Source organism: Prionailurus bengalensis, chromosome D1 (assembly GCF_016509475.1).
Source record: "Prionailurus bengalensis isolate Pbe53 chromosome D1, Fcat_Pben_1.1_paternal_pri, whole genome shotgun sequence".
NCBI classification, from domain to species: domain Eukaryota; kingdom Metazoa; phylum Chordata; class Mammalia; order Carnivora; family Felidae; genus Prionailurus; species Prionailurus bengalensis.
Window position 1 is genome coordinate 16864523 of NC_057346.1, and position 26985 is coordinate 16891507.

At 50.1% G+C, this 26985-nt stretch overlaps 1 protein-coding gene across 3 annotated transcripts; it reads right to left on the reverse strand.

The window, feature by feature from the left end:
• Nucleotides 1-13151: 13151 nt before the first annotated feature.
• THY1 (Thy-1 cell surface antigen) lies at nucleotides 13152-18041 on the reverse strand. 3 transcript variants are annotated; one of them, XM_043579627.1, is made up of 4 exons: nucleotides 17916-18041; nucleotides 15855-15915; nucleotides 15027-15362; nucleotides 13152-14485 (listed from the first exon to the last, which is right to left on the reverse strand). In XM_043579627.1, the coding sequence occupies exons 2-4, from the start codon at nucleotides 15889-15891 to the stop codon at nucleotides 14373-14375; spliced, it is 486 nt and encodes a 161-aa protein (XP_043435562.1). In that variant the 5' UTR covers nucleotides 15892-15915; nucleotides 17916-18041; the 3' UTR covers nucleotides 13152-14372. The 3 variants fall into 3 exon arrangements, with proteins under 3 accessions (XP_043435562.1, XP_043435563.1, XP_043435565.1); XM_043579628.1 differs by having other exon boundaries at nucleotides 17845-17995; XM_043579630.1 differs by lacking the exon at nucleotides 17916-18041 and adding an exon at nucleotides 17721-17744.
• Nucleotides 18042-26985: the final 8944 nt, after the last annotated feature.

Genomic DNA, 26985 nt, shown 5'->3' on the forward strand with positions numbered 1-26985 from the left:
TGATGGATGAGGTGGTGTGAGAGAAAGGGAGGAATTTTTGGCTTGAACATTCACTGAGAAGGTGGGGAGGAGGAGGGCAGGAGCTTGGTTTAATAATGTCAAGTTTGAGATGTCTGCTAGGCGTGTCAAGATGTCAAGAAAGTGGCTGGATGTGCAAGTTTGGCAGGGTCTGGGTTGCCATATAGAATTGAGAGCTGTCAGCATATGGCTGTTGTTTAAAGCCGTAAGATTAGGGGAGGTCACTGAGGGAGCAAATAGAAATAGAAGAGATGTGCAAGGACCGATTCCTGGAGCTCTCCAACATTAAATGGTTTTAGAAACGAGTAGGAGCCGTCAGAGACTTAGGAGTGGCTAGTGAAGGAGAGAAGGAAAGAATCCGAGAGATGGGTGCTATGTTGTAAGCCAAGAAAGGAGATTTACCAAGGAGTAGAGAAAGATCGTTCGTGTCAAATGCTGCTGATGGATTAAGTAACCCACGTCTGGGAAATGACTTAGAAGGCTCCTGATGACCTGGACAAGAACAGTTTTGGTGTCGTGGTGGGGTGAAAGTCTGTGGGTGGGCTCAAGGAAGGGTACGAAGAGAAGGATGGGGTACAGTGTAGAAAACTCTTTGGAGGAGTTTTGTGGTAAAGGAAGGTGGGTGGGAAGTAAAAGAAGTGAGGTCAAGAAAAATTTTTATTTTTATTATTGATTTTGAGACAGAGAGAGAGAGAGAGAATGAGCAGGGGAGGGGCAGAGAGAGAGAGAGAGAGAGAGAGAGAGAGAGAGAATCCCAAGCAGGCTCTGTGCCGTCAGTGCAGAACCTGACTCATGGCTCAGTTCCACCAACCTCGAGATCAGGAAACCTACCCAACCTGGGCACTAAGATCTCCTATGTGCAATCCCAGTTGCCTGTTTAGTTATAACCAATTCCTGGACCTCTTGCAAATTTGGTCCCTTTCACCATTTCCTCCTTGGAGCTCTCTTCTCCTTTAGGTTGTATCATATAAGGCTTTTTTGGTTTTCCTCCTGACAGTTTCTTCCTCCTCTTTGTTTCTAGTAGCCCTTATAGCATGGTGGTTGTTCTGTGTGCAGATTGTAGATTTTCTGGGATGACTTCTGATTCCTCTGGTTACTAGCTCCGAGGCCTGCAGCGTTCCTATCTGTTTCTTCACGTGTAAACAAATGAGGCTGGTAGTAGTACCCGCCCTGTAGAGTTGACTTGAGGATTAAATGAGTTAATATGCATGAAAAAGCCATTACAGCAATGCCTGACCTATAGGCAGCACGTGAGAAGATCGCTCTGATCTGCTACTCATTCATCACCTGCTCCTTGTACGGACTGATGACGCCAAAACCTGTAGTTTCAGCACCAGTCATGATTATCTGTCTGCCTCCTGACATGCCCTTGGACACCCCATCACCATCTCACCCTCAACATGTCGAAGCCTTAAACTCATCGTTCTTCACTCAGTTTGTTCCCATTCCTTTATTGCCTACATCTGTGAATGGCATGATCGTTCATTCAATTTCCTGCTCAGAATTTGCTGGTTTCCAACTTCTCCCCTCAATTAATTCTTAAAAAAATTTTTTTTTAACATTTATTTATTTTTGAGAGAGAGAGACAGAGCATGAGTGGGGGAGGAGCAGAGAGAGAGAGAGAGAGAGAGAGAGAGAGAGAGAGAGAGAGAGGCACAGAATTCAAAGCAGGCTGCATGCTCCCAGCAGTCAGCACAGAGCCTGACTCGAACTGTGAGATCATGACCAAAGTCCATCACGTCCAAAGTTGGACGCTTAACCGACTGAGCCACCCAGGTGCCCCTCCCCTCCTTTAATTCTTACAGAGGGATTATTTTAGTCCACAAACTCAAAGATGCAGGAAACATAACATTGTTTTTCTGTAATATACCTACATTTTTTCCCCTTCCCTTCCCTTCCCTTCCCTTCCCTTCCCTTCCCTTCCCTTCCCTTCCCTTCCCTTCCCTTCCCTTCCCTAACCCTACATTTTTTCCCCTTCCCTTCCCTTCCCTTCCCTTCCCTTCCCTTCCCTTCCCTTCCCTTCCCTTCCCTTCCCTTCCCAGGAGAAAGAGAAGAGAAAGAGAGAGCACGGGAGGGGCAGAGGGAGAGAAAATCTTAAGCAGGCTTCAGGCCCAGCCCAGAGCGCAAAAACGCGGGGCTCGATCTCTTGAAATCAAGAGTCCAACACTTAACCAACTGAGCCACCCAGGCGCCCCTGTAATATACCTACATTTCTGTTTGGAGTGGTGGACACTTAGTTTCAGACAGTGATGGAATTTCCCCTCCTTTCTCCAAGGATTGCCTGAGTTTCTGAAGAATGTCCCATATATATATTTGCCAGAGCACTAGAGGAAGTGGGCCTTGTTATTAAATGGCCGGACAAGTGTCCACTTAGATGTCTGCTGCCTGGTTCCTGCTTGCCTGGCCTCTTTAGGTCTGGTGTCTTTATGCTACTTCTGGGTCACTCTTGGATACATGGGAATCATTCTTGGGGTAGCAAGAGAGAGTGTGACACTGACCAGGGTTCTAGCTGCCTCCAAAGTAGGTTACACTCTGCAGGCATTTCCTCTTTCTGGGACTGTGTCTCCTTTCTGAGGCTCTACCCAGGATGTTGGGATGGAAGCATACTGATATCAGATCTCAGAACCTGCTTGGGGGTTTTGCTGTCTAAGGTGTCTGAGGACAGAACCCACCATCTGTTCCCTTATCTCTTCCCTCTGGCTGGGGGTAACGCCAGTGGGAGTCTGGCCTTACCCAAGATCTTTTCTCTGCATCTTTTGTATAGGTTTTGAGTCCTTTCTGTTTTATTAAGGGCCTAGGCAACTCAAATCCAAAAGCTGGAATTTTTTTCCCCCCTGGTTTTTGCTGTCTCATCCCTTTACTGAGGCATAAGCACAAAAACTTGGCTGCTTAAAGTGGGACTATGCGGAGAAAGGGAAGCGAGCGAAAATACTGTTTAGGAATATTATCTCACCATGTTTCCTACATCTGCTGGGGTTGGATCTTTTTGATTTTCTGTCTTTTGCTCCCCTAGATTTCCCCCCTTCTATGTCTATTGCTTCTGTTTTCTTTTGGAGTTTTATTCTGTTTCTCTTAGTTCGGGCAATATATTCCTCCCCAGCCATTGACAGTGGAGTTGCTGAAATGATAGGAGGTTTTGCATTTGAAGACCCTTGATGAAAAGTAAAATTAGGAAGACTGAGTGAGTTATGAAATGCCTGATACGTGTTTTAAGTTCATTAATATCTAACACTAAAAATTTAGCACACTAGGGGTGCCTGGGTGGCTCAGATGGTTAAACATCTGACTCTTGGTTTCAGCTCAGACCATGATCTCATCATGATCATGGTATTGAGCCCTGAGTTGGGCTCAGAGTGGAGTGCAGAGCGTGCTTGGGATTCCTCTCTGTCCCTCTCTCTCTCTGCCCCTCCCCTGCTCGTGTTCTGTCTCTCTCTCTCAAGATAAATACACTTAAAAAAGTTTATTACACTAAATAAAGGAAGTGTCAGTAGCATTTTACAGAACTTCAATTAGCAGTAACGCGCACACTATCGTCCCTGAGTGAGATCACCTTTTTTAGGATTGCCTTGCACTTTCCGCAAGAGTGTGGTAAATCTAGTTTCTTTTGATGTATGTGCTATATAGTTGGGGTTCTCCTCATGCCAGTGTCCTTCTCCAAACATCCAGTGCCTTCCTGGCTTTAGGTCTTCTAGTTGGCTGGGTCCCCCTCCCTTACCCCCCCCCCCCCCCCCCCCCGCCGCCCTGCTCCTTCATGGTCTTCACGTCAGCTTTGGGGAGACTTCTATAAGGCGGGGGGGGGGTCTGCCTGACATTGGACTCTATGATTTTTGGCACCTTGGTAGGGAGATACAGGAAAAGCCATCATTTAAAAGTTTCAAGCAGTTTTCAGTTTCTAGAGAGAGAGGGGCTTCAATTTATCTTGGGGCCGACTGATTCTTTGCTTTGGGAAAATCACTACATACAAAGGGCTTTTCGTTTCCTAAGTGTAAAGCAAGTATCCATCACTGAGCTGAGAGGAATGTTAAATCTGGTGGAATGGGAATTGTGTTCTTATCTCTTGCTTTTTAAATGTTTATTTTTATTTTATTTTTGAGAGAGAGAGAGAGACAGAGGGAGAGAGAGAGACGGAGAGAGAATCCCAAGCAGGCTCTGCTTGTCAGCTCAGAGCCTGACGCGGGGCTCGAACTCACAAACTGTGAGATCGTGACCTGAGCTGAAATCAGGAGTTAGACGCTCACTGGACTGAGCCACCCAGGTGCTCCTCACCTCTTGCTTTTTATAAGGCAATGGGGAGAGAGGCATTTCTTTGAGTTTTGAGTGCTCTGTGTAGAACACTTTCGCTGGGTTGTGGTCCAGCAGGTGTTTATAGGAACCGAGGAGCAAGACAAAGGGCACTAGGGAGGACAGGAGGTGATAGAGGTGAGAAGGAACTGGGTGGACTGTGAGCATCCTATAGGCCTGTTTGCCAGCGGGCAAACATGGACATTTTTTTTTTAATGCTTATTTATGTATTTTGACAGAGAGAGAGAGAGAGCTAGCAGGGGAGGGGCAGTGGGAGTGGGAGAGAGAGAATCCTAAGCTGACAGGGCAAAGCCCGACGTGGGGCTCGATCTCACAAACCGTGAGATCGTGACCTGAGCTGAAATCAAGAGTCGGACACTTCGCCGACCGAGCCACCCAGACACCCCTGAACATTGAATTTGTTTAACTGTGATTCCTTTAACCTTACATTTGAGGAGCCACCCGAGACTAGTGGCTATCATGTTGGACAGCTCAGGTCTAGATGGCAGGAAACTATAAAGACGTTAAGTCCCGAAGCCTGAGCCCAGAGCTATGATGATGGCTGTCGTCATGAGAGAACACAGAGGCGCTAAGAGGCTGAGTCACCCCCATGTGAGGGGTGGAGCTCCCCCAGAATGCCCTGCAGCAAGAGAGGGCAGCGTCCTGACTGTGTCAGGGCTCATGTCCAGAAACTTAGTGGCTCAAAACAACACGGTCTGTAGGTCAGAAGTCCTGGTGGGATTTGCTGGTTCTTTGGCCAGGGTCTTATGAGGCCAAAATTAAGATGTTGGCCAGGCTGGGGTGCCTGGGTGGCTCAGTCGGTTGAGCATCCGACTTCCGCTCAGGTCATGATCTTGCAGTTTGTGAGTTCGAGCCCCGCATCGGGCTCTGTGCCGACAGCTCGGAGCCTGGGGCCTGCTTCGGATTCTGTGTCTCCTCCTGTCTCTGCCTCTCCCCTGCTCATGCTCTGTGTCTCTCTGTCTCTCAATAATAAATAAAAAAAGTTAAAAAAAAAAAAAAAGATGTTGGCCAGGCTGGCTCTTAGCTGGAGGCTCAGGGTAAGAATCCACTTCCAAACTCATTTAGGCTGTTGGCAGAATCCGAATCCTTATGGCCGCAGGTGGGGAGAGGGGGCTTTGTTTCTTCCCTGGCGGCTAGTTGGGATGGGCTGTCTGCTCCCAGAGGCTGCCCACATTCCTTCTCAAGTGGCCAGCATGGCATGTCGAATCTCCCATGTGCTTTTTCTGGCTTCCTCTCTTTCTCTTCTGCCACTAGCCAGAGAACATTCTCTGCTTTTTAAGGGCTCATGTGATTTTGTTAGGCCTACATGGATAATCTCCCTCCCTTAAGATCAACTGTGCCACATAACATAACATAATCATGGGGATGACATCTTACTTCACGTATGGACTCCAGGGATTAGGAGGTAGGGAATCTTCAGAGACCGTTTTTAGAATTCTTCCACCGGTCCCACTTTTTGATAGGACTATTTTATATTATCTACTCTCCTCAAATCTGTCTCATCTTCTGTCCATCCCCTCATCTTCTCATTCAGCTGATGACCTTGCTGCTTGTATGAAAACCCCTGGCCCTCCCGACTTCGGGTTCACACACCTCCCCACCTCCCACACCCAGTCATGGCCAGACTTCCTGAGAGAGAAGCCTGCATTCTCCCACTTACCCTCACTCACCACTGTAGTCTGGCTTCTGTTACCAGAACCCCATTATGCTGCTCTTGTTAAAGCCACTGGCTGGTTATCGATGGCTGCATCACAAACCACTTCGAAATTCAGTGGCTTTAAACAATTTATTAATGTATCCCATCCTGCTATGGTTGATGGGCTCAGCTGGGAAGTTGTCTCTTGAAATTTCTTTCTCACGAGGATGTGGTCAGTAGCAGCTGGGCCTGGAGTCATCCAAAGGATCTGCTGAGTTGGACGTCCAAGGCAGCACACGGACACGACTGGCAGTTGGTGGTGGCTCTTGGCTGGGAGCTTAGCTGGGTCTGGGGACTGGAGTGCCTACACACGGCCAGTTATTTGACTTAGGCGCTCAGAACGGCAGCTGGGACACTTCCAAGAGGGAGCGTCCCAGGAGTGAGAATTCCTGGAGAACAAGGTGGAAGCTGCAAATACTCTTATGATCTGGCCTTGGAAGTCGTGCAGTGTGACTTCTACCATATGCTATTGGTCATAAGCAAAACACAGGGCCATCCCAGCTTCAAGGGGAAGGGATTATGCAGGGGCATGGTTTATTTAGGGGGCCATCCTTGGAGGCTAGCTACCGTAGTCACCAACAACTTGGTCTCTCCATCTTACTTGACTTCCTCCTCCTCCTTTTGTCGTCCTTCTCTCTTCTCCTCCCCCCGCTTCCTCTCTCTCTTCTCCTCCTCCTCCCCCTCCCCTTCTTCTTCTCTCTCCTCTTCCTCCTCCTGCTTCTTCTTCCCTTAGTTTTTATTTAGTCATCTTACTTCTTAACAGCAGTTGATCTAGTTGATTGTTCTTTTTCGAAACTTTCCCTTTTTTGACTCCACAGACCCCTGGCTTTCCTCTTCCCTCTCTAGCTCCTGTTTGATATCCTTTGCTTCCCCCTAAAACTCTAAATCTTCGATCATCTCAGATTCTAGGCCTGGGCTTGATTATTTCTCTTTGCCTTCCTGCATGATCTTTTTTGTCCCATGGTCGGTGCCTGCCACCCAAATGCTGATGTCTACCAAGTTTTATTTCTTTTTTTATTAAACATTTGTTTTAGGGACACCTGGGTGGCTCAGTCGGTTAAGCGTCTGACTCTTGGTTTTGGCTCAGGTGATGATCTCACAGTGTGTGAGTTCGAGCCCCACGTCGGGCTCTGTGCTGACAGTGCAGAGCCTGCTTGGGATTCTCTCTCTCTGCCTCTCTCTCTGCCCCTCCCCCACTCACTCTGTCTCTCTCAAAAATAAATAAACTTAAAAAATTTTTTTAATGTTTATTTTCGAGAGGGAGGGAGAGAGAGAGAGAGAGAGAGAGGGACAGAGACAGAGCGTGAGTGGGGGGGTGGTGTGGGGGCAGAGAGAGAGGGAGACACAAAATCCCAAGCAGGCTCCAGGCTCTGAGCTGTCAGCACAGAGCCGGACACGGGGCTCGAACTCGTGCACCGTGAGGTCATGACCTGAGCCGTAGTCAGAAGTTCAACTGACTGAGCCGCGCAGGCACCCCTACCAAGTTTTATTTCTAACCCCGACTTCTCCCCTGTGCTCAGAACTGGGCTATCCAGCTGTCTTCTTGTTACTTCTATTTGGATGTCTGATGGGCAGCGTAGATTTAACATATCTACTTCTCTATCCTAGCGCTCCCCCAGCCTTTTCTGTCTTAACACATGGCATCCATTCATTGGTCAGGCAAAAACCTAGGGGTCATCTGGGATTCTTTCTTCTTTCCTTTCAGCACCTCCACTTCCATCCAAACCACTAGTTAGCAAGTCCTCGCTGTTCTTTGGGAGCAGGCCTTAACATATTTCTTTAAATATGCTTAATTTTTATTGCTTAGCGAACTGATCTATTTATAGAGAAGACATATTACATTACTAGGTTTGTCATGTACAAGCAGTGTGTGACCCCATCCCAAATGCTCATTTCCCCAAGCAACCACTCCCCACTGTTTTGGCTAGTTTTTTCCTGCTATTTACATCTGTATTTGGGAATTTCTCGCATCGATAGCTATTTCCTGATTTTTCAGTTTGAAGTAATACCCGTTTTCTTTCACCTGTGGAAATGAGGTTAGCTTTCTTATATGCCTATTTACTCCCCCACCAAACACGCTTACCCTTTTTGCATGTCCAGTATAGTGTCCTCACTACTTTTGGTTAAAGTTTAAGTGTTCATTCATCACAGTTTAGTGTTTATATTCGTATGACTACGTAAGTATTCTTTACAGCTAAGCCATGTTATATGCTATGATTAGAATTCGATTTTTCTTCCCTCTGGAATTAATACTTGCCATCTTTTTTGTGTGTGTGGTTCTTGTTGAGAATTAAAAAAAAACTTATTTTAGGGGCACCTGGGTGGCTAAGTTGGTTAAGCGTCCGACTTCGGCTCAGGTCATGATCTCACAGTGTGTGTGTTTGAGACCCACGTCGGGCTCTGTGCTGACAGCTCAGAGCCCGGAGCCTGCTTCGGATTCCGTGACTCCCTCTCTCTCTGCCCCTCCCCTGCTCATGCTCTGTCTGTCCGTCTCTCTCTCAAAATTAAATAAGCATTAGAAAAAATTAAAAAATAATTTATTTTAAAATAATTAATATAGGGGCACCTGGGTGGCTCAGTCGGGTAAGCGTCTGACACTTGGTTTCGGCTCAGGTCATGATCTCATGGTTTCGTGGGTTCGAGCCCTGCATCGGGGTCTGTGCTGACAGTGTGGAGCCTGCTTGGATTCTGTCTCCCTCTTTCTCTACCCCAGCCCCACCTGCTCTGTCTCTCTCAAGATAAATAAATAAACTTAAAATAATTAAAGACATTATAGATTTACGGGAAGTTGCAGAAATACCATAAAGAGGGCCTGTGTACCCTTCACCCAGTTTTCCCACTGGTAACATCTTACACAGCTATAGTACAATATCGAAACGGGAAACAGATATTGGTAAAATCCACAGACCTTATTCAGCTTTCACCAAGCCTCTCACTTTTAATTTTGTGTGTACCTGAAAGGCACCACTTTTGCTGCTGTGGTTTTTGCCCAAACTGTTGTAGTGTCTTCCGAGGGTTAATGCAATATCCTCCCGATTTTTTGCTTCTACTGTTGTTGTCTGTTGCCCTTAGAATAAGATTCACCCTTTTCACCGTGACCTGCAAGGCTCCATGGGACCTGGCTCTCGTCTGCCTCTGCAGTGACATCCCTTGCCTGAGCACCTTGAGCGAGTGCGCCTTTACTGTCCCTCTGCCTGCGTGCGCTGCCTGCTGCTCTTGAAAAGGCCAGCTTCTCTTCCAGGACTCAGCCCAAGGGCCCTCTCCCTAGACTTTCCCTGGCCATCCTGAGTAAAGTGTTCTCTTATCGCTTCTCGTGTGTAGATGATCCCAATCTATACTCATCAGACTTAGTCACTGGTTTACTTGCTTGATGTCCATGTTCTGTGTGAGAGCATTTTTGTGGGGTGGGAACCTGTCTGTATCATTCACTACTCTGTGCTCGTCACCCTGCCCGGGGAATTACTCCCCGGCATGCAGTGTGCACTTAGCGACTCTGGGGGTGAGGATTGCCTGGGTCAGGGACCCTGATGATGGGCTTGTGTGTTCAGAGAGCTGTTATATCAGCCAGCAGTGGTGAGCTCCCCTGGAGAGAGGCTAAGGCCTGTCCTTGGACTGAATCCACAAAGGCTTCCCATCCCTCTTCCCATGTTTTTCAGGATATAGAAGCAATAAAATAATATTTCTTTCTTTGTAATCACCTTATAACATAGTAGAACCTGCTTTTTGTGCTAACTCCTACTCATGACTCCTTCTCTGGCAAAGGGCCCTGCCTCTATATTCCCATAGCACTTTATGGAGGACTGATTTTCATTTAATGAAATTCACCCATGTTCAGTATACTGAAACTTCCAGAAAGTTCCCTTGTGCCTAGGCTGCTGCTGCTTTTTAAAAACTGTGGTAAAATACATATAACATAAAATTTACCATTTCGGCCGTCTTTAAGGGTGTGGTCCGGTGGTGTTAATGAAGTATGTCCGTATTGTGTCTCCATGACTACCGTCCATCTCTAGAATGTTTTCCATTTTGCAAAACTGAAACTCTGTACCCATTAGAGACTAACTCCCCATCCCCCCATTTCTCAACCTCCTCCAGCCCCTGGTAACCACCCATACAACTTTCTGTCTCTCTGAATTTGACTTTGGTTTCTTCTTCTTTTTTTTTTTTTTTGTCCTATTGTGGTAAAAAACACATATAACATTTATTGTCTTAACCATTTTTAAGTGTGTAGTTCAGTAGGATTAAATAATGGCTTACTTTTATTTTTATTTTATTTATTTATTTATTTATTTATTTATTTATTTATTAAGTTAATTAATTTGAGAGAGAGTGTGCACATGTGCTCATGAGTGGGGAAGGGGCAGAGAGAGGGAGAGAGAATACCAATCAGGCTCTGTGCTGCCAGTGTAGAACCCGAATGGGGCTCGATCTCACGAACTGAACCGTGAGATCATAACCTGAGCCCAAATCAAGAGTTGGACACTTAACTCACTGAGCCACCCAGGAGCCCCAGTGGCTTCTTTTTCAGGTACGTTTAGGTTTAGTTGCGAAGGCAGGAAACTCCAAATAACAGTAGCACAAAGTCGGTAGTCCACAGCTGCTACCACGAAGTACCATCACTAGGAACAGAGGCTGCTATCTTGTGCTTCGTCATTTGTAACACACAGCTTCTATCTCATAGTCCGAGATGGCTGCTCTAGTTCCAGCCATCAAGTCCACATTCCAGCCAGCATAAAGGTAAATGGGGCAGAAAGGCATGTGTTTTTCCTTTAAGAGCACTTCATAGGAAGCACACGTCCTTTTGCCCTCACGTCCCATCGGAAAGAACTTAGCCGCGTAGGCACATCTTGCTGCAAGGGAGCTGGGAAATGCAGTCTTCATTCTGGACCACATGTTCCATTTCTAATTTGTGGGTCCTACTGCTGAGAAAGGAGGGGGAATACCCAGCAATGTCTGCCACAGCTTCCCTGCCTCATGGCACTGATCACTGCACTGAGATCAATTTCTTCTTCCTGGACTGCAGATTCCCTCAGTCAGGGGCTGTGTCTTTTAGGCACAGAGCCAGGTCCTTAATGTTTGTTCTACAAATAAATGATTCCAGCCGAACCATCTTATTTTGAATATTAGAGAAGTGAGGCATTAAAGAGTGAAGTGACCAGGGTCATCGAGTCCAGGTTCTGACCTAATTCAGGAAACTGCTTTACTGCAGACTGGGCAGGTGACCTCCACTGACCATGCCCACTGCTGGGCACTTCCCACCTCTGCTGCTGGGCAGCTCCAGCCATCCAGGGCCCCTTCTGGGTGTGGAGCCGAGCCTGGCCTCCCTGGAACCCTCCTGTGGTCCCACGTTGCCCCCTACACCACGTGTCCACTTCCCATACCTTCCCCTGGCTTCAGGCGTTCCTCTGCCAGGCACGGATGCCTCCTGTGAGTCTTCACAGGACATGAACCTCCCTGAGGCTAAGGGCCCTGGGCAGGAAGGCAATCCACCTCTGTCCTGGGCTGTGTGGAAGAGAGCTGATGGCCCCCACACTTCTCCAGGACTCTGAAGGGCTCCAGCTCCAACATTTCCCCTTAACCTGAGATGGCTGCTTTCTCGTGCAAAGACAGACGTGCTCTTTGCAGCCCGGAAGCTGCAAACACAGGGAGGGGATCGGGGTCACGCTGAGGAGGCTGGAGGATGCAGGTCACAGGTACCCTGGACGCCGTGTAGATTTATTGGTTGACCAGTCAAAGTCCCTGCGTCTCCTCATGGTAGCCTCCTTGCCCGTCCCGAGGGAGTTGCTAGATGTTGGAGAGACCTTTACACTGTGCCCTGTGCAGCTAGTCCTCTGTCTCAGTGGATGATCTAGTCGGAAATGGGTGTGTGTGGAAAGGAGCTTCTGTTGCTGTTGAGCAAGAAGAATCCAGATCCCAAGGTAGGGACTGACATGGCTGAGGGGGACATGGGAGAGGGGTGAGGAGAAGTAGGGAGGAGGTTGGTGGGCTGGGGTCTGGGGCATGTGGGCAGGAACCAGGGCAGGCCCCGCCCTCTTTATAATTAGCCATGTCACGGTGGACATCCCGCAGCCTCCTCAAGACCTTCTGACTTGCCCAGAGACGACCTGATGGCCGTTGTGGCCTGCCTCTGAGGGCCCAGATCTCCCCCAGCCCACGGCATGGTCTTTCTGGGTTGGCTTACGTTGTGAGGCCTGACGGCCCAGGCTTTAAGTTGTAGGGTTCCCTTTTCGGCCCGCCTGTTCCTCTCTTCTCTTTTCCTGCCTTCCTAGAGCCCCTGGTTCTCTGATGGCCTCTGTGGCTTCTTAAGCTAGCCTCACCCACTGCAGGCCTCAGGCTCTCCTCCCCCAAGCGTGGCTGCAGGGGGCAGCACCATCTCCCCAGGACCCTCTGCCTAGTGTGGCTGCTAAACTCCAGGGGAGCTGCTCCGGAGTGTGACAAAGGCCACATAGGAGGCTTTACACAGGTGCCAGGGGCTTGCGGTGTTGTGACAGTTGAGGCTTCACACCTGGCTCCTCAGTTCCTTCCAGAAAGCCCTTCCAATTTTAACTCTTACCACCCCACGGGTGGCATTCAAACTCCCTTCCCCCACAAAGGCTCTTTTTATTTTCTTGGCGTGGCGCTCAAAGCTCCCAGCAGGACTGAACAAGAGGCGCCTGTGTCCACTGGCGTCCTCTGGAGACCCCAGGCTGGCTGCACCATGCTGAGTGATGTGGGCCTCATGGTTGGTGATGCACAGGCGGATCCCTCTCCCAACTCGCAGGCTTCTCTTGCCACCTTTTGGCACGGTCACTGCACGGGGCCACTGGCAAGGCACAGGCGTCGACGGGAGGTGTCAGGAAGAGTGGGAGCCTGGGGCATGAATTTAGATCCCGGGCCTTTAAGTAAAGGCTTAGAATCAGCCTCCACCGAGGGGAATACGAAACGAATAAGCCCCTGGATGGTCACCACCGCCTTCCCCCAAATTTCCCGGGGCAAAGCCGGGAAGGCTCTCTGGGGGAACCCGGAACCACCTCGTGATCCTGTTGTCGCTCCCAGCGCGAGGATGGCCACTGATGTTCACATTCTACTCATTGACTCTTAGGGGAGCGGGCCTGGGGAGAGGTGGAGGGAGCAAAGCAGAGAAAGGCTAGAAGACAGATTCCAGAGGCTTGGTTTTATTGTACACTTTTCTTTTTCCTCAATGAGATACCATAAGCTGTGGTGGCACTACACACAGTCACAGGACGGGGCACAGCTGCCGGCTGGGGAGCTGGGTGTTGGGAAAAGCCATCTCTCGAGGCATGTCCCGCTCACGGGTCTCACTCCATGGGCTGCCTCAGACGCCCTTGCCCCCCAGGTCCCCGAGAGGACGGGCCTGTGGGGCAGAGGGCCGTCTCAAGGCTTGGCCACCGGCCAGAAGGGGCTGGCGCTGTCGGGGGAGGGAAGGAAGAGCCTCCCAAACGCGGGCCAAAGTCTGCTCCGCTCTGGGACTCTACCTGGCCTGACTTACTGCCTGCGGCCCAGAGTTCTGGAAGCTCTTAGGAGCTTGGGCCAGGCTGGGAGGAGGCTTGTCCTCTGCCACCCTCTCAACGGCTGCTTGAGGTGGTGAGGGACAGCAGGCTCTCGGTTTTAGTTTCATCAGGCAGAGAGGGCTGATGGACCCTCTCTTCTACCCCCTCTCTAACCCGCCAGTACATTGGTCCCAGGCAGAATCTGCTTTTTCACGGGGCCGCACCAGGCCTGAGGCCCCTAGGGAACCTCGGCAGTTCCCTATGTGGAACTGCTTCCCGTATGTGGACGGCTTCTTGCTGTGGCAGAGGCTGCTCCTGGAGATGTTCCTTCTCTCCTCTTGCGAGGGGCCCCAGATGCTTGGTGGTGCCCTCGCATCCGGGCTCTTCGGGCATCATCCCTGCCTGCTGGGGGATGTGCTAGGCCCAGATGCATCCCATCCTCCTCCTCATCCAGGTCTCTCCTGGGCCTCTGGTCCTGGTGGGCAAGGATGATCCCTCCCCCCCTCCCAGGGACTGGCATCCCTCCATCCTTCTACCCCTCCCATGCCCTCACTCTCCATCACATTCCCAACCCTGGCTTCCCTTTTCACAAACTCCTAAAGAAAAGGAAGGATAAACCAGACAGAAGCAACTCTGGAACAAAGAGTTAAAAAAAAAAAAAAAAAAAGACAGCCAGTGGCGTGCGGAGAGGGTGTGAGCGGCAGTGGGGCTGGGGAATGGGTAGACGATGGCATGCGGCACTGGGATTCCTTGTGAGGGGTAGGGTCCCCATTTCTCCCCAAGGTGTGTGAGGGATTGAGGGTAGGGGGTCAGCCAACTCCGAGAAGTAGGGTCTCTGGACTGGGCCTTGTGGCTTCCTGCCCAGCCAGTCACAGGGAGATGAAGTCCATGGCCTGGAGGAGAGGCAGGGAGAGGAGAAGCAGCAAGAGCCACGAGGTGTTCTGGGCCAGCAGGCTTATGCCCTCACACTTGACCAGTTTGTCTGTGGGGAGAGAAGAGGGAGGAGGGGTAGGGCAGGAAAGAAGAGGCACCAGGATTCAGGCAGGCACAGGCCCTGAGAAGGGCACGTTCCCTTGGGGAGGCTGGTGTCAGGATGTCTTAGCCGGAACCAGGGCCTGTCTGCTCGACTAGAACCACCTGTCTTTCCCATGTGCAGGTTCCTGAGCTCTTGGACAAACATCATATCAGATCTTTATTAAGCATCATCAAAAGAAAACTATGGGTGTTTTCTAGGTGGGGAAGAGGAGGGCTGGGGAGGCCAAGTGATTTGCCCAGTCACGGTGGAAGTGTCCGCTCCACCACTCTGCCTGCCTCACCGTTCCCTCAGCCTTTCTCCCTATTCACACAGAGGGCAGTGGTTCCCCAGGGCACCAGGCAGCAGTTGGGGGAAGGGGGAGAGAGGTTTCTGGGGCCCCTCTCCTCTTCGGCCCAGTCGAGGGGGACTGCCTTGCTGTCCTAGCCAACCCTTTCCTCCCTAGCCTCCCTCTCCCAGCTCACTTGGACTTGTTGGGAGCTTGCCTCACCTCTGAGCACAGAGACATTCTTGCTGGAGCTGGTGGTAGACTGGCCAGAGAGCTGGAGTTCACATGTGTACATCCCCTCGTCCTTGGTGGTGAAGCCGGATAAGTAGAGGACCTTGATGTTGTACTTGCTGGTGAAGTTGGTTCGGGAGCGGTATGAGTGCTCAGGCACCCCCATAGTGCCAAAGATCACGTGCTTCTTCTTCTCACGGGTTATGCTGAACTCATACTGGATGGGGGAGGTGGTGGAGTTCTCGTGGCGGCAGTCCAGACGGAGGCTCTGGTCCACCAGGCAGGCTGTCAGGCTGGTCACCTTCTGCCCACGGGCTACCTGCAAGACTGGCACCGGCAGTGCCCACATCCAAGTTGGGGGGCCCTGCAGAGCCGGGGGCCTCCCACCCACATTAACAGTAGAGAATGGCCTGGCCAGGGAGGGCACAAGGGTCTGTTCTTTGGGCACCCTTCCCCACCCCAGAGGTCCCCGAGGGCCAGTTCAACCTCCCCGTTGCAGACTCAGCCCCCCTCCCTCATCTTCTTTAGTCCTGGGTGTTCCAGGGGCAGGAGATCTTGGGGAGCTGATGTAGGTTCCTGGTTTCCGTTTGGAGATTCCACCTCAGTGTGGGGCAGACTCAGTAGACTGCTTTTCCAAAAGCCACCTCAAGCAGGCAGAAGATCAGCTAGGCTGCTCAGCTGATTTAGGGATGAAAAAGAGCCCTCTCTCCCTTTGTCACCTCCTCCCTCTGAGGTTGGCAGGAAGAAGCTCGCTCCTCTGAAGGGAAGGAAGCCAGCATGCTTTGAATCCCAATCCCAGCCCTGCCCCTTGCCCAGTACCTGTCAGCAAAACAGCGATGCCGATGGTGGGGTTCATGGTGCAGAGAGCTCAGTCCTCGATCTGGGGGTGGGATAGGATGGGTATCAGCCAAGAGGTGGGGTAGGTGTGCCCACACTTGCTGCTCGGGCTGGAGGGCCTCTGCCATGATGGCCCCGGCAGCCATGGAAGCTGCTCTCCATGGTTGTCCCCTCCCACTTACTAGTGAATGTGACACTGCTACTAGGTGCTTTGCCCCCTCCAGGAAAGCAAGGGGGAGGGTGGACACACCCTATAATGGTGTGTGTCTGCTGAACTCTTTGAGTGAGTGACTTTTACCGTCTCCTTTTTCCTTCGGGAAGGCAAAGTAGACGTATCACAACATTTACCACCTTAATCATTTTTAAGTGTCCAGTTCAGCAGTGTTAAGTTCACTCGCATTGTGGTGCAACCCCCAGAACTCTTTTTATTTTGCGGCACTAACACTCTACCCATCCCACAAAAAACCCCCCATTCAGGGGCTTTCTGTTTCTTGTTCAGGAGAAAATCCCCAGTGCCCAAACAGTTCCTGGCATATAACAGATGCTCAAAAGATACCGAACGAATGAAAGAATCAGCTTTAGATACCTACGGCGTGGTGATGGGTTTAGGAAAAATGATAAACCTTTGGCACTGAGGACTGCTCCATAGTAAGTGACCCACAAACATTAATTTCCTTCCTGTGAAAGGACTGTGTGGCTAACGTGCTTCCAGATAGGACTGTCCCTGGCACACAGCTAACGGTGTTCCCGAATGTCTGTGAGGGAAAGCGACTGTGCTCTCTGATTGCATATGTTCTCTGATTGCAGGATGTTTCCAAAATGTCCAGCCCTCTGGGCATGTCTCTTGAGCCCTGCTACAGTAGACTCCCTGCCTGGGCTCTGTGCCTTGTCTTTTTCCGAAGCCTACTCTGGACCAATATCCCGGCGTCCACACGGGGCAGATAGCTTGGCCTGTCCGCATCAGGGCTCACTGGGGAGAGGCCACGGGAGTGGCCTGCGCCGGGGGATGGGGGGGGGGGTACGATTGCCCTGGTGCCTGTGCCCAGGTGCACCGCCAGTCGAATCCCAGGGTCCCTGGCGCTCAGCCCTGAGGCTGGGGGAGGCTGAGGTCCCGCGAAGCCTGAACCTGCAGTCCGTACCCCTTCGGACTTGTAACTGAGAGGTGCCGTTGGGGAAGAAAGGGGGTCGGCATCTGGCTTTGACTCAGACATTTGAGTTATGGAGGAGGGGTGTGAGCTTGAGATCTAGGAGGGAAAGGGGAAGCCTCGGCTAGAGGGCTAGAGCGGGGAAGAAATGGAGCTGGGGCTGGAGGAGGGCTGGAGAGCCAGAGGGGGGTGGTTACCGAGCGGTAGGGGAGGCACAGATGTTTTCATTTCCCCTGCTCTGTGTCCCTGCAGCCCAGAGCCCAGAGAAGTTCTGCGCTCCCACCCTCTCCAGCCGCCGTTTGACTAGCCCCATCCTCATTCCGTTTCTGAATTTCACTCGGCTCCTCTCCCAATTGAGGTCCCCCTTCCCCCGCTCACCCTTTCTCAGTTCTCCCCTCCCCCCCCGTCCGCCCGCCTTCCAGTCCCCGCCCGCAGCACTGCGGTTCCCCGGTCCTTTGACGCCCCGCACCCAGCCCTCCGCGAGGTCGCAGGGCAGAGATTCCCTCCAGCCGGCGGTCATCCGTCCTCTCGCCGCAATTTCACCGCCCCCACCCCACGCCTTGGCGAGCTCGGTTTGGGGACGTCTGTGTGGAGAGCAGAACCCAAGGCTGGCTCTCCTTGGCGCCCTTCCTCCAGGTTCTCCTCCTGCGCCCCAGCCCCAGACAGCCGTCCCTTCAGCGGGCGAAAGCCCGGGAGCTCCTACCGCAGAAGGCGGGGTGCGGCCCGGCCCCTGGCCTGCAGCGAGCAGTTGCGTCCCGCTCTCCGCTGCCTGGGAAGCCGACCCCTCCCCGAGCACCGCGGAGCTCCCTGCCGGGGCGCCCCCGAACCTTTTCCCGAAGCCTCGGGTCGGGAGGGCCTCTCCCAGCGCCCCGGGCGCCGCCCTGGCTCCTGCTCCCACCTGGGCTCCCGTCCTCTGCCGCTGCAGCCTCCCCCGGACGCACCGCCGCCTCCAGTTGCAGCACCCTGCCGGCGCCCGCAGTTTTCACCCGGGGTGGGAGTGGAGGAGCGGGGAGGGCCCGGGACTCGGCCAATCAGAGCCTGAGTGGGGAGGCGGGGGGGGGGGGGAGCGAGGAAGGATGGCAGAGGGCGGAGGAGGTAGCCTGGTATAGATGTGGGAGAGTGGCCGTCTGCCGCAGAAGGGGGACCTCACCCTGTGGCCGGCAGGCCAGGCCAGGGACAAGAGGGTTCAGGACCCCGGGGATCCGGGTGGGGCAGCGCAAGGAACACTAGGCGCTCCCCAGAACCCCGAAATGATTGCTCCCCTTTTAAGGCTTTAACCCTTTCTTCCGACCGGCCGAGGCTTCAGAAGCCTGTGGGAAAACCAAGGGGTAAGGGGTGGAGGAGGCAGGGCAGCCACCCGCCCCTTTGGTCAGTGCCCACGCCTCCTCCCGCCTCCTCCTTTCCTTTTCGGCTGAAGCCCATCTCCCTGGAGCCTCCAGTGAGAAGTTTTGGAGTTGGAATATTCCAGGCTTTCTCCAAAGGAAGATGGCGGGGTGTTTTTCCACATTGGAGCAGCTCTTCAGAAGCAAGGCAGGCACTGCGTCCTGCCGGTCCTTCCTGATCCTGAGCCCTGCCCCACTCCCTCCTCCATCCTAGAACACCTAACCCTTTCGGGGGCTTTCTGCTCTGGGGCATTCAGTCTCCCTCTACTCCTGGACTGGCACCTCCCAGGGCAGATAGCCAGGAGGTTCTTCTCGATTTCATATAGTCCTCCTGATCCTAGGCACCCCTCCCCCCCACCGCCCCCTGCGTAGTGAGTAACTGCTTGCTTGGTCTTCAGACAGGGGCAGGAGTACTGGTTTCTGCCAGACATTGTGCCGGGCACATGACATCCCTGGCTGTGCTGACCTCACAACGGTATGTGGGGTTCGTCCCATCCCACTCCCAGTCCTATTTCGTGGAGTGGGAGAGCTGACCAGCCCACCTGAGCTGTGTGTGGAACCCTCGGTCCTCAGTGCTGAGCCACTCAGCTGCTGTGTCTCAGCCCAGTGGGACGGGACAATGTGGAACTGTGGGGGAAGGGGAGAAGACAGGACCGCTAGAAAGGAATGGAGGAAACTAGGCTTTTGATTCCCTGGGGCATCCACCCTAGCTCAGTCGATTTCAAGTCACCAGAAGCCCTTGGATCTTTTTTTCTTTTTTTTCTTTTTTGGTGGCCAGTGCCAATGACTTGTCGCTCCCACCCACAGGTGAGGTGAATTTTTTTTCAATGAAGGTTTATTTGTTTGATTTGCATCTTCATGGCCTTTTTGTGAATTCTGGTTGGGACATCCTGTAGGCTGGCCCTGCCTCCCGGCCATCTGCCCGCCCCTTCTCCTCTTTCTTCATAGCAGTCAGCCCTGGCACCTTAGCTGCAGTTTCCATTACTGCAGTAGCACTGTTGGAAGTCATCCCTGGGCTAGCAAGTGGGAGATTTACTTCCCTCTGCCTCCCTGGGAGGTTAGGTGGCCTCCTAGTACTGAGAATGATGGAACCTTCCAACTGCAAGGAGCTTTGAGGATGGTCCAGTGTAGGGGTAATTCACTGTGGTAAATAGCAGAAGCTCTGGGGGCATTTTATGAAAAATGCAGTCGTCCCTGCCCACCTGGGGTCTCCCTAGTCCAGTATTCCTGCTGCCTGTGTCTGCACTTTTCACAGGCTCCCCAGGGTCTGGGAACTGCAGAACACTGGCCTAATAAGATCATCCCTCTTCCATAGATCAGGCAGTCTGGCTTCTCATTGTCTGTAGGATAATTTTTAAGGGCCTGGGTGTCCTGGCTGTCAGCCTTCACCACCATTTCATCTTGTCCGTTTATCTTCCTGCTACATGCCAGAAAGGCTGGCCTCCTCCCTGTCACTCCCTGCATTGTGTTCTTTTTTTGCCTAACAGCTTTCTGATTCTCAGTCCAGGGACCTTTCCTATCAGAGCACAGTTGCTTTAGGCTGGGGCCTATCCCTCTTCTCTCTCTTTCTCTCTCTCTCTCTCTCTCATACACACACACACACACACACACACACACACACACACACAGGTGGGACTGGAGACTGTTCCTTTTTTTGGCAGAACATGGGGATACCCAGAGGCATTTTAACTACAGAAGCTATCAGGGCTCTGGCTGGATGAGACCCTGGATGCTCTTCCCCACGCTGTGGCCGAGTCTCTGAGCGTTGTTGGATGGAAAGCTTTGCTGTGCTATTTTGATGAGGTTATGAGGACCTGGCCTCCTTTCTGGGTCCCCAAGCACTTTACCTCGGGAAGGGGAGGGGAGTGTGGACTCCAGAGGGTATGGCAGTTGTGTGTTTGCTAAAGCAAGATCTCTGGCTGATTGGAATTGATGGTTCAAATGAGATAATCTGGGGGCAGGGATGGGACCAGATGGTGAAGGGGAGATTTAAAAACTCCCACTTGCTGGGTACCCGGGTGGTTCAGTTGTTTAAGCATCCGACTCTTATTTTGGCTCAGGTCACGATCTCATGGTTCATGGGATCGAGCCCCGCGTTGGGCTCTGCACTGGCAATGCAGAGCCTGCTTGAGATTCTCTCTCTGTCTCTCTCTTTGTGTCCCTCCCCACTCACATGTGTGTGGTTTCTCTCTCAAAATAAATAAACATTTGAAAAAGATTATAAAATAAATAAACTTAAAAAGAAAAAAAGAGGTCCTCCTATTTGCTAATGGGACAGGATCAGGGTGCTGAAAGCAGGAAGGGTTTAGAGGAATCCACCCAAAGCAAGATTTCCTGACAGCCTGTGGCTGCCCTATTGGTTCCTTAGAACTGACTTTCGCATCATCTCCAGTTGCTCTAGCTAGAGACACACGGGGTGAAAACTCCTCTAAAAATGCATATTCCTTTAGGGTGACCATAGGACTCCCAGCCATTCACTCTTCTTCTTCAGCAATTTTGTCAGATCGGGTTTATAGAATCACACAGGTGACAGAAGCTGTTCTATCGTTTTATAGCTGGAAACAGGTCCAAGAGGATAATGATTTGTCAAAGGACCGACAAGTACTTTGGAGCACTTCCAGGACTGGTTGTATCCTAGATCTCCTGACTCCACATACAGTGGTCTCCACTGGCCCTGGGGTGGGACTTCAGACTTCTACTAGACTGATTTCTCTGGTCCATGGTGAAATAAGAGTAACGAGGACAGTGTGGGACACTCTAAACATAGCCATCAGGTTGCCACCTTGTTCTGATCACCGCCTCCTCACCATGTTGATGAGGGAGGGATTTTCACCCTTGGGTTCCAGAGATGGCTGAACACATGGCACCTGACACCAGACAGGTGAGATCGACAGTAGGTTATTGGTCATGTATGCTCACAGCCCAGAGGAGGACCCTGCACACAGGAGTTGCACAGCGGAGTGAACAGCCAGGAGCAGGGGGAGGCAGGCTTTGTTGGCTAAACGGTGGGATGCCCGTTTCCAGCCGGAGGATTTGGTTGGCTTGTTGACTAATTCTGTGGGCTGGCATGGAACTGAAGCCTGCTGCTTGGGGACAATCAGGAACCATGCCTAGTCCCCATGATAAAGAGGGTCGATTGGCTAGGGGAACTCCTTAGCAGGAGCCAAGCTGGAAGAAGGACTTGTGGCTAGATGGTCCAAATTTTATCAGATGTCAAGACAGCACATACTGTTGAGTCCCAATTTGGGGCTACTTGAGGTCTTATCACACATACTTGCCCTTCCTTGGGAAGGCCTACGCTTTCCTTCTAAGGTTATGCCTTTCTGCTTCTTTGAAGTGATGGCGGTAGGTAGCATGTGTGTTTTGAATGCCCAAAGGCAAGAAGGGAAATTTGGTAACTTTGTGTTGATCTGCAAATTTCTTTGGAAACATGACTGGTCTCCAAAATTCAAACATCTTGGAATCAAGTGCTGTACTCTGCGTGGCCTCTCCTAATCTCTAGTTGAGGTGAACTCTCCAAGTGAGGTCACTTTCTGAAGTTCATGTTTGGTTGGAGAGTATGACAAAAAATGAAAGTTAACTCTTAGAACACAGGGAAGAGGGCAAGAGGACAAAGCACCATGGAGATATAATTTTCAACATTTATTTAAAAATCTTTGGGGCACCTGGGTGGCTCAGTCGGTTGAGTCTGACTTCAGCTCAGGTCATGATCTCACGGTTTGTGGGTTTGAGCCCCGTGTCGGGCTCTGGGCTGACAGCTCGGAGCCTGGAGCCTGCTTCGGCTTCTGTGTCTCCCTCTCTATCTGCCCCTCCCTTGCTCGCACCGTGTCTCTCTCTGTCTTTCAAAAATGAATAAACATCAAAAAAATATTATTCATGGATGTATGATTAAATAACATTATTCTGGGCACAGTGGTCTAGGCATGGGGCTAGACCCTGGAATTACAAAGATCAACAGAGCACAATCTCTGCCTTCTAAGGGCTGTCCAATGGGGGAGACAGAAATGGTATAGAGATAATTAGAAAACAGTAGGGTAAAGGCAAAGGTAGAGATGTGTACAGAGTATTGTGGGACCCCAAAGGAGGGGCAAGTGACCACCCAGTCTGTCAGAGAGGCTTTCTTGGAGGAGAAACACGAATTGAGTCTTTAAGGGTGAATGGGAGTTGCCCAGGTGTGGTGGGTTGTTACATTAACAGTCTCCAGTGAATCATGCGTCCTGGTACCCATGCCCTTTGTGTGATTCCCTTCCACATTTGTTCTGGGCTTGGCCATGTGCCTTGTTTTGGCCAATGGGCCATCAGCAAATGAGATGCAAACAGAAGCTTGGTAAATGCTTGTATGTTGAGACTTGCCTTCTTGGAATTCAGTTGCCATGTGAGGAAGTTGGAGCTAGCCGTGTGGAGAACTGAGGTGCCTCAGTAGCCCCCAGTTGACTGCCACATGGTCATAAAAGCATGTGCGATCACAAAAGCATGTGTAATTCCTACTGATGCCACATAGAACAGAAATAAAGCATCCCAGATAAGCCTACTAAGTTGGTTCTAAAACCTGGATTCAAATTCTGATATTGCTTCATCAAGAAGTAAAGTCTGTGTCTCCCCCTCTTGAATCTTAATGGGGATGTAACTGCTTCAGCCAATAGAATATGGCAGAAGTGATGCTAAAAGACTTTTGAATTTACATCTTGAAAGACCTTATAGCTTTTACTTTGTTTGCTAGAATACTCACTTTTAGGGCCTTGGTATAAAATGTCTGAGTATCCTGAGGCCCTGCTGTAAGGAAGCCCTTGTCACATGGGGAGGCATTGTGTAGACACTTTGGTAGGCAGTCCCGGGTGAATTTAGCTTTCAGAGTCATTTCAGCCCAGACTCCAGACATGTAAATAAAGAAGCGTCCAGATAATCTCAGCCCCAAAGCTGTTTGAGTTGTCCACCTAGCTGCTCAGATTTTCAAGTAGAGGCCCCAGATGTTGTGGGACAGAGACAAGTCTGAATCCCTAACCACGGAATTCATGAGTTTAACAAAATAGTGGTTGTTTTAAGTTATTGTTTTAGGTGGTTTGTTATGTAATGATAGACATCTGATACATATATGGGTGCCCAGAAGTGTGATGCTACCTTAAAACACTGAACAGATGGCATTCGGAACAGGGAGATGGGTGAAGGCTTGAAGGACAGGCAATAAGAATTGTGAATGTACTGGCAAGGGAGCTGGAAACCGCTTGGACCAAGGGTGACCAGTGTTATTTAGTGCTGTGGCCACTGGCAGAAAGTGTGCCTAATGAATTTGTGGGTTTGGCTTAAGAGATATGGAGATGGAATGTTAAAAGTGCCATCCAGGTGCTTCCAGCTGGCATGTCAGGTGTTATAAGGGAGCGATCAGCTAAATAAGGATCTGTCCAGTTTGCTGGGTTGGAAAAGAAAAGTAGTTCTCATTTTCAGTCTCTCCATCAGGCGACAGATTCCCAAAGTAAGAATTGGCCTAAAGGTAAAGATGAAATCAAGGGTATGATTGTAGAACCTCTGTTAACACCCCAAGAGGATTTAAGGTGGTGTCTAGTAGGCCTTCTCAGTTAAACAAAAGGGTTTCTAAGAATATTAAAGATGTTGTTCCATAGCTGAAGTAGAGTCTTCTTGAAAGTAACTATGCATGTGGCTTTTGGTGCAAGAAGTGAACCCAATAATACTCATAGAAAATCCATAAAGTTTTGAAGAGTACTGTTTTGGAAGAAACTCTATTAGTTTGGGCTAACATGAACGGAAATAGTTAAAAAAGGGAAAGGAGGCCTTTGGGCCCCCCACTTTCTATGGGCAGTAAGCTGGCCAATAGTCACAAGGGACTTTTCTTATGGAAAAGAGAATCCTCTCAGAGGGTAGATCCAGGAGCCTAGTGGGTATAACTAGAAGCCAAGGAGAACTGGACTTTATTCAAGTAACATCCCTGCTTCCAAAGGAGGGGGGTCCTGATAACAGAACCTGGCTGGATTTCAGAATTGCTTTGAATCAGTGATTGCTATGTGCCTCCCATTTCTCTTTTAATGGGAATGTCTATTGAGGCTATTCTATGCCTGCTTCACAGTTGTATGTTGGGCACATGGAGGGCAGATGTCTTGTCTTACTAGTTCACAGGTCTGTGAATCAAGAGGAGCCACACCTGAGGAGTTGTACCCCAGGAGGCTCAGCTACATCCAGACTTGCTTCATATTGTGAGATCATAGACCTTGAGCCTGGTGTCATGATTGAATACTATTTTGGGTGTTTTGGGAAGGATGAGTATATCTCACATGTGGGAAGGCTGTGCATTGGTAGGGGTAGAGGGCAGACTGGTAGGTTGCTCTGTTAATGTCCCCCCAGTGAGTCACACCTCTTCCACATTGATTCTGGGCTCAGCTATATGACATGCTTTGGTCAATGGAACTTCAGCAAATGTGATGCAGGCAGAGACTTCCTAAGTGCTTGCTCATTAGGGCTTGCTTCTTGGAGAACCCAACTGCCACATGAGGAGCCCAGACTAGCCAAGGGGAGAAACCTGAATTGAGATGCTCCAGCTGGCAGCCTTACCCAATGACTGGACACTGTGTGAGTTCCTCTTGGAGCATCCAGCCCCAGTGCACCTGTCAGCTGACCATAGTGCATGGGTGAGCCCAGCCAACTCAGTTTGGAGCATATCTACGCACTGTTCCAGCTGATCTGTAACCAAACTGATGACTCACAGATTAGTGGTTACCTTTAGTTACTAGTCTGAGTGGTTTGATATACAGCAATAGATAACAAATGAACCAGATGGAGAGAAGGAAGGGCATCGAGACAGAGGGGATGGTACGAGCAAAGGCATAGAGACAAAGCAAAGCAAAGTGGGTATGCGAAAATGCAGGCAGTTTGGGGTTGTCTGAGACAGTGCACGTTGAGAGGGAACATTGGAGAAATGGGGAAGAGCCAGCTGAGAAAGCCCTTGTCTCTTTGGGCATGGGTGATGGGGAGTCAACAGTGGTCTACAGAAGGGTACAGATAGATGCATTCTTTAGAAAAATTACTCTAGGGACAGAATAGGGGATGAACAGAGGGCCATGTAGACCCTCTCCTTGCCAGGTGGTTTTTTACTCTTTTACTATGTTCAGAGCAGTGTTAGGGAGGACACCTTGGGAAACAAGGTGGTATGATAGACACTGCCTTGAGGTCAGGGTCAGTGTCTGTCTTGTTTACTGCTATATCTTTGGGACCTCCAGGTCCCAGCACAAAGTCGCTTCTCAATTGTATGTATGTATGTATATATGTATGTATGTATTTGAAGTATAGTTGACATACAATATATATTTTTTGGTCATGTTTTCTAAATTTATTTTTGAGAGACGGAGACAGAGCACAAGTCAGGGAGGGGCAGAGAGAGAGGGAGACACAGAATCCGAGGCAAGCTCCAGGCTCTGAGCTGTCAGCCCAGAGCCCGACGTGGAGCTTGAACTCACGAACTGTGAAGATCATGACCCGAGCTGAAGTCAGACGCTTACCCGACTGAGCCACCCAGGCGCCCCCAAACAATATATATTTTTTAAGTTTTTATTTAAATTCGTTAGTTAACGTAGAGTATAATACTAATTTCAGGTGTATGACAGTGATCTGACAATCACATTAAAAAATGCTCACCATAGTAAGTGTAGTTACCCTCTGTCACCATATGAAGGTATTAACCATATTGTTGACTGTATTCCCTATGCTGTACTTTTCATCCATGTGACTTATTTATCTTACAATTGGAAGTTTGTATCTCTTAATCCCCTTCACTTATTTTGCCCATTTCCTTACCCCCCTCTCCTCTGGCAGCCACCAATTTGTTCTCTGTATTTTTAAGTCTGTTTCTGGTTTTTTTGTTTGTTTGTTTTTTTTAGATTCCACGTGTAGATGAAATCATACATTTGTCTTTCTCTGTCTGACTCATTTCACTTAGCATAATGCCATCCACGTTTCATTCTATTTTGTGGCTGAGTAATATTCCATTGTGAATATATGCCACATCGTCATCTAAGGATCTATCAATGAGCTCACAGATTGCTTCCAGATCTTGGCTATTGTAAAGCTGCATTAAGCAGAGGGGTACATATATTTTTTCACGTTAGTGTTTTCATTTTCTTTGGGTGAATATCCAGAAATGGCATTGCTGGATCATATGGTAGTTCTGTTTTTGAGGAATCCCCTATACTATTTCCCATAGTGGCTGCATCAATTTACATTTCCACCAACAGCACGCAAGGCTTCCCTTTTCTCCACATGCTCACCAACACTTGTTATTTCTTGTCTTTTTGATTCTAGCCATGCTGATTGGTGTGGGGTGATCTCATTGTGGTTTTGATTTGCACTTCCCTGATGGTTAGTGATGTTGAACATCTTTTTTGTATGTCTTTTGGCCATCATGTATCTTCTTTGGAAAAATGTTCAGGTTCTCTGCCCATTTTTTATTTATTAAAAAAATTTAATGTTTATTTATTTTTGAGAGAGAGAGAGAGAGAGAGAGAGAGAGAGAGCGAGAGAGAGCGAATGAGCAGGGGAGGCGCAGAGAGAGAGGGAGACACAGAATCCGGAGCAGGCTCCAGG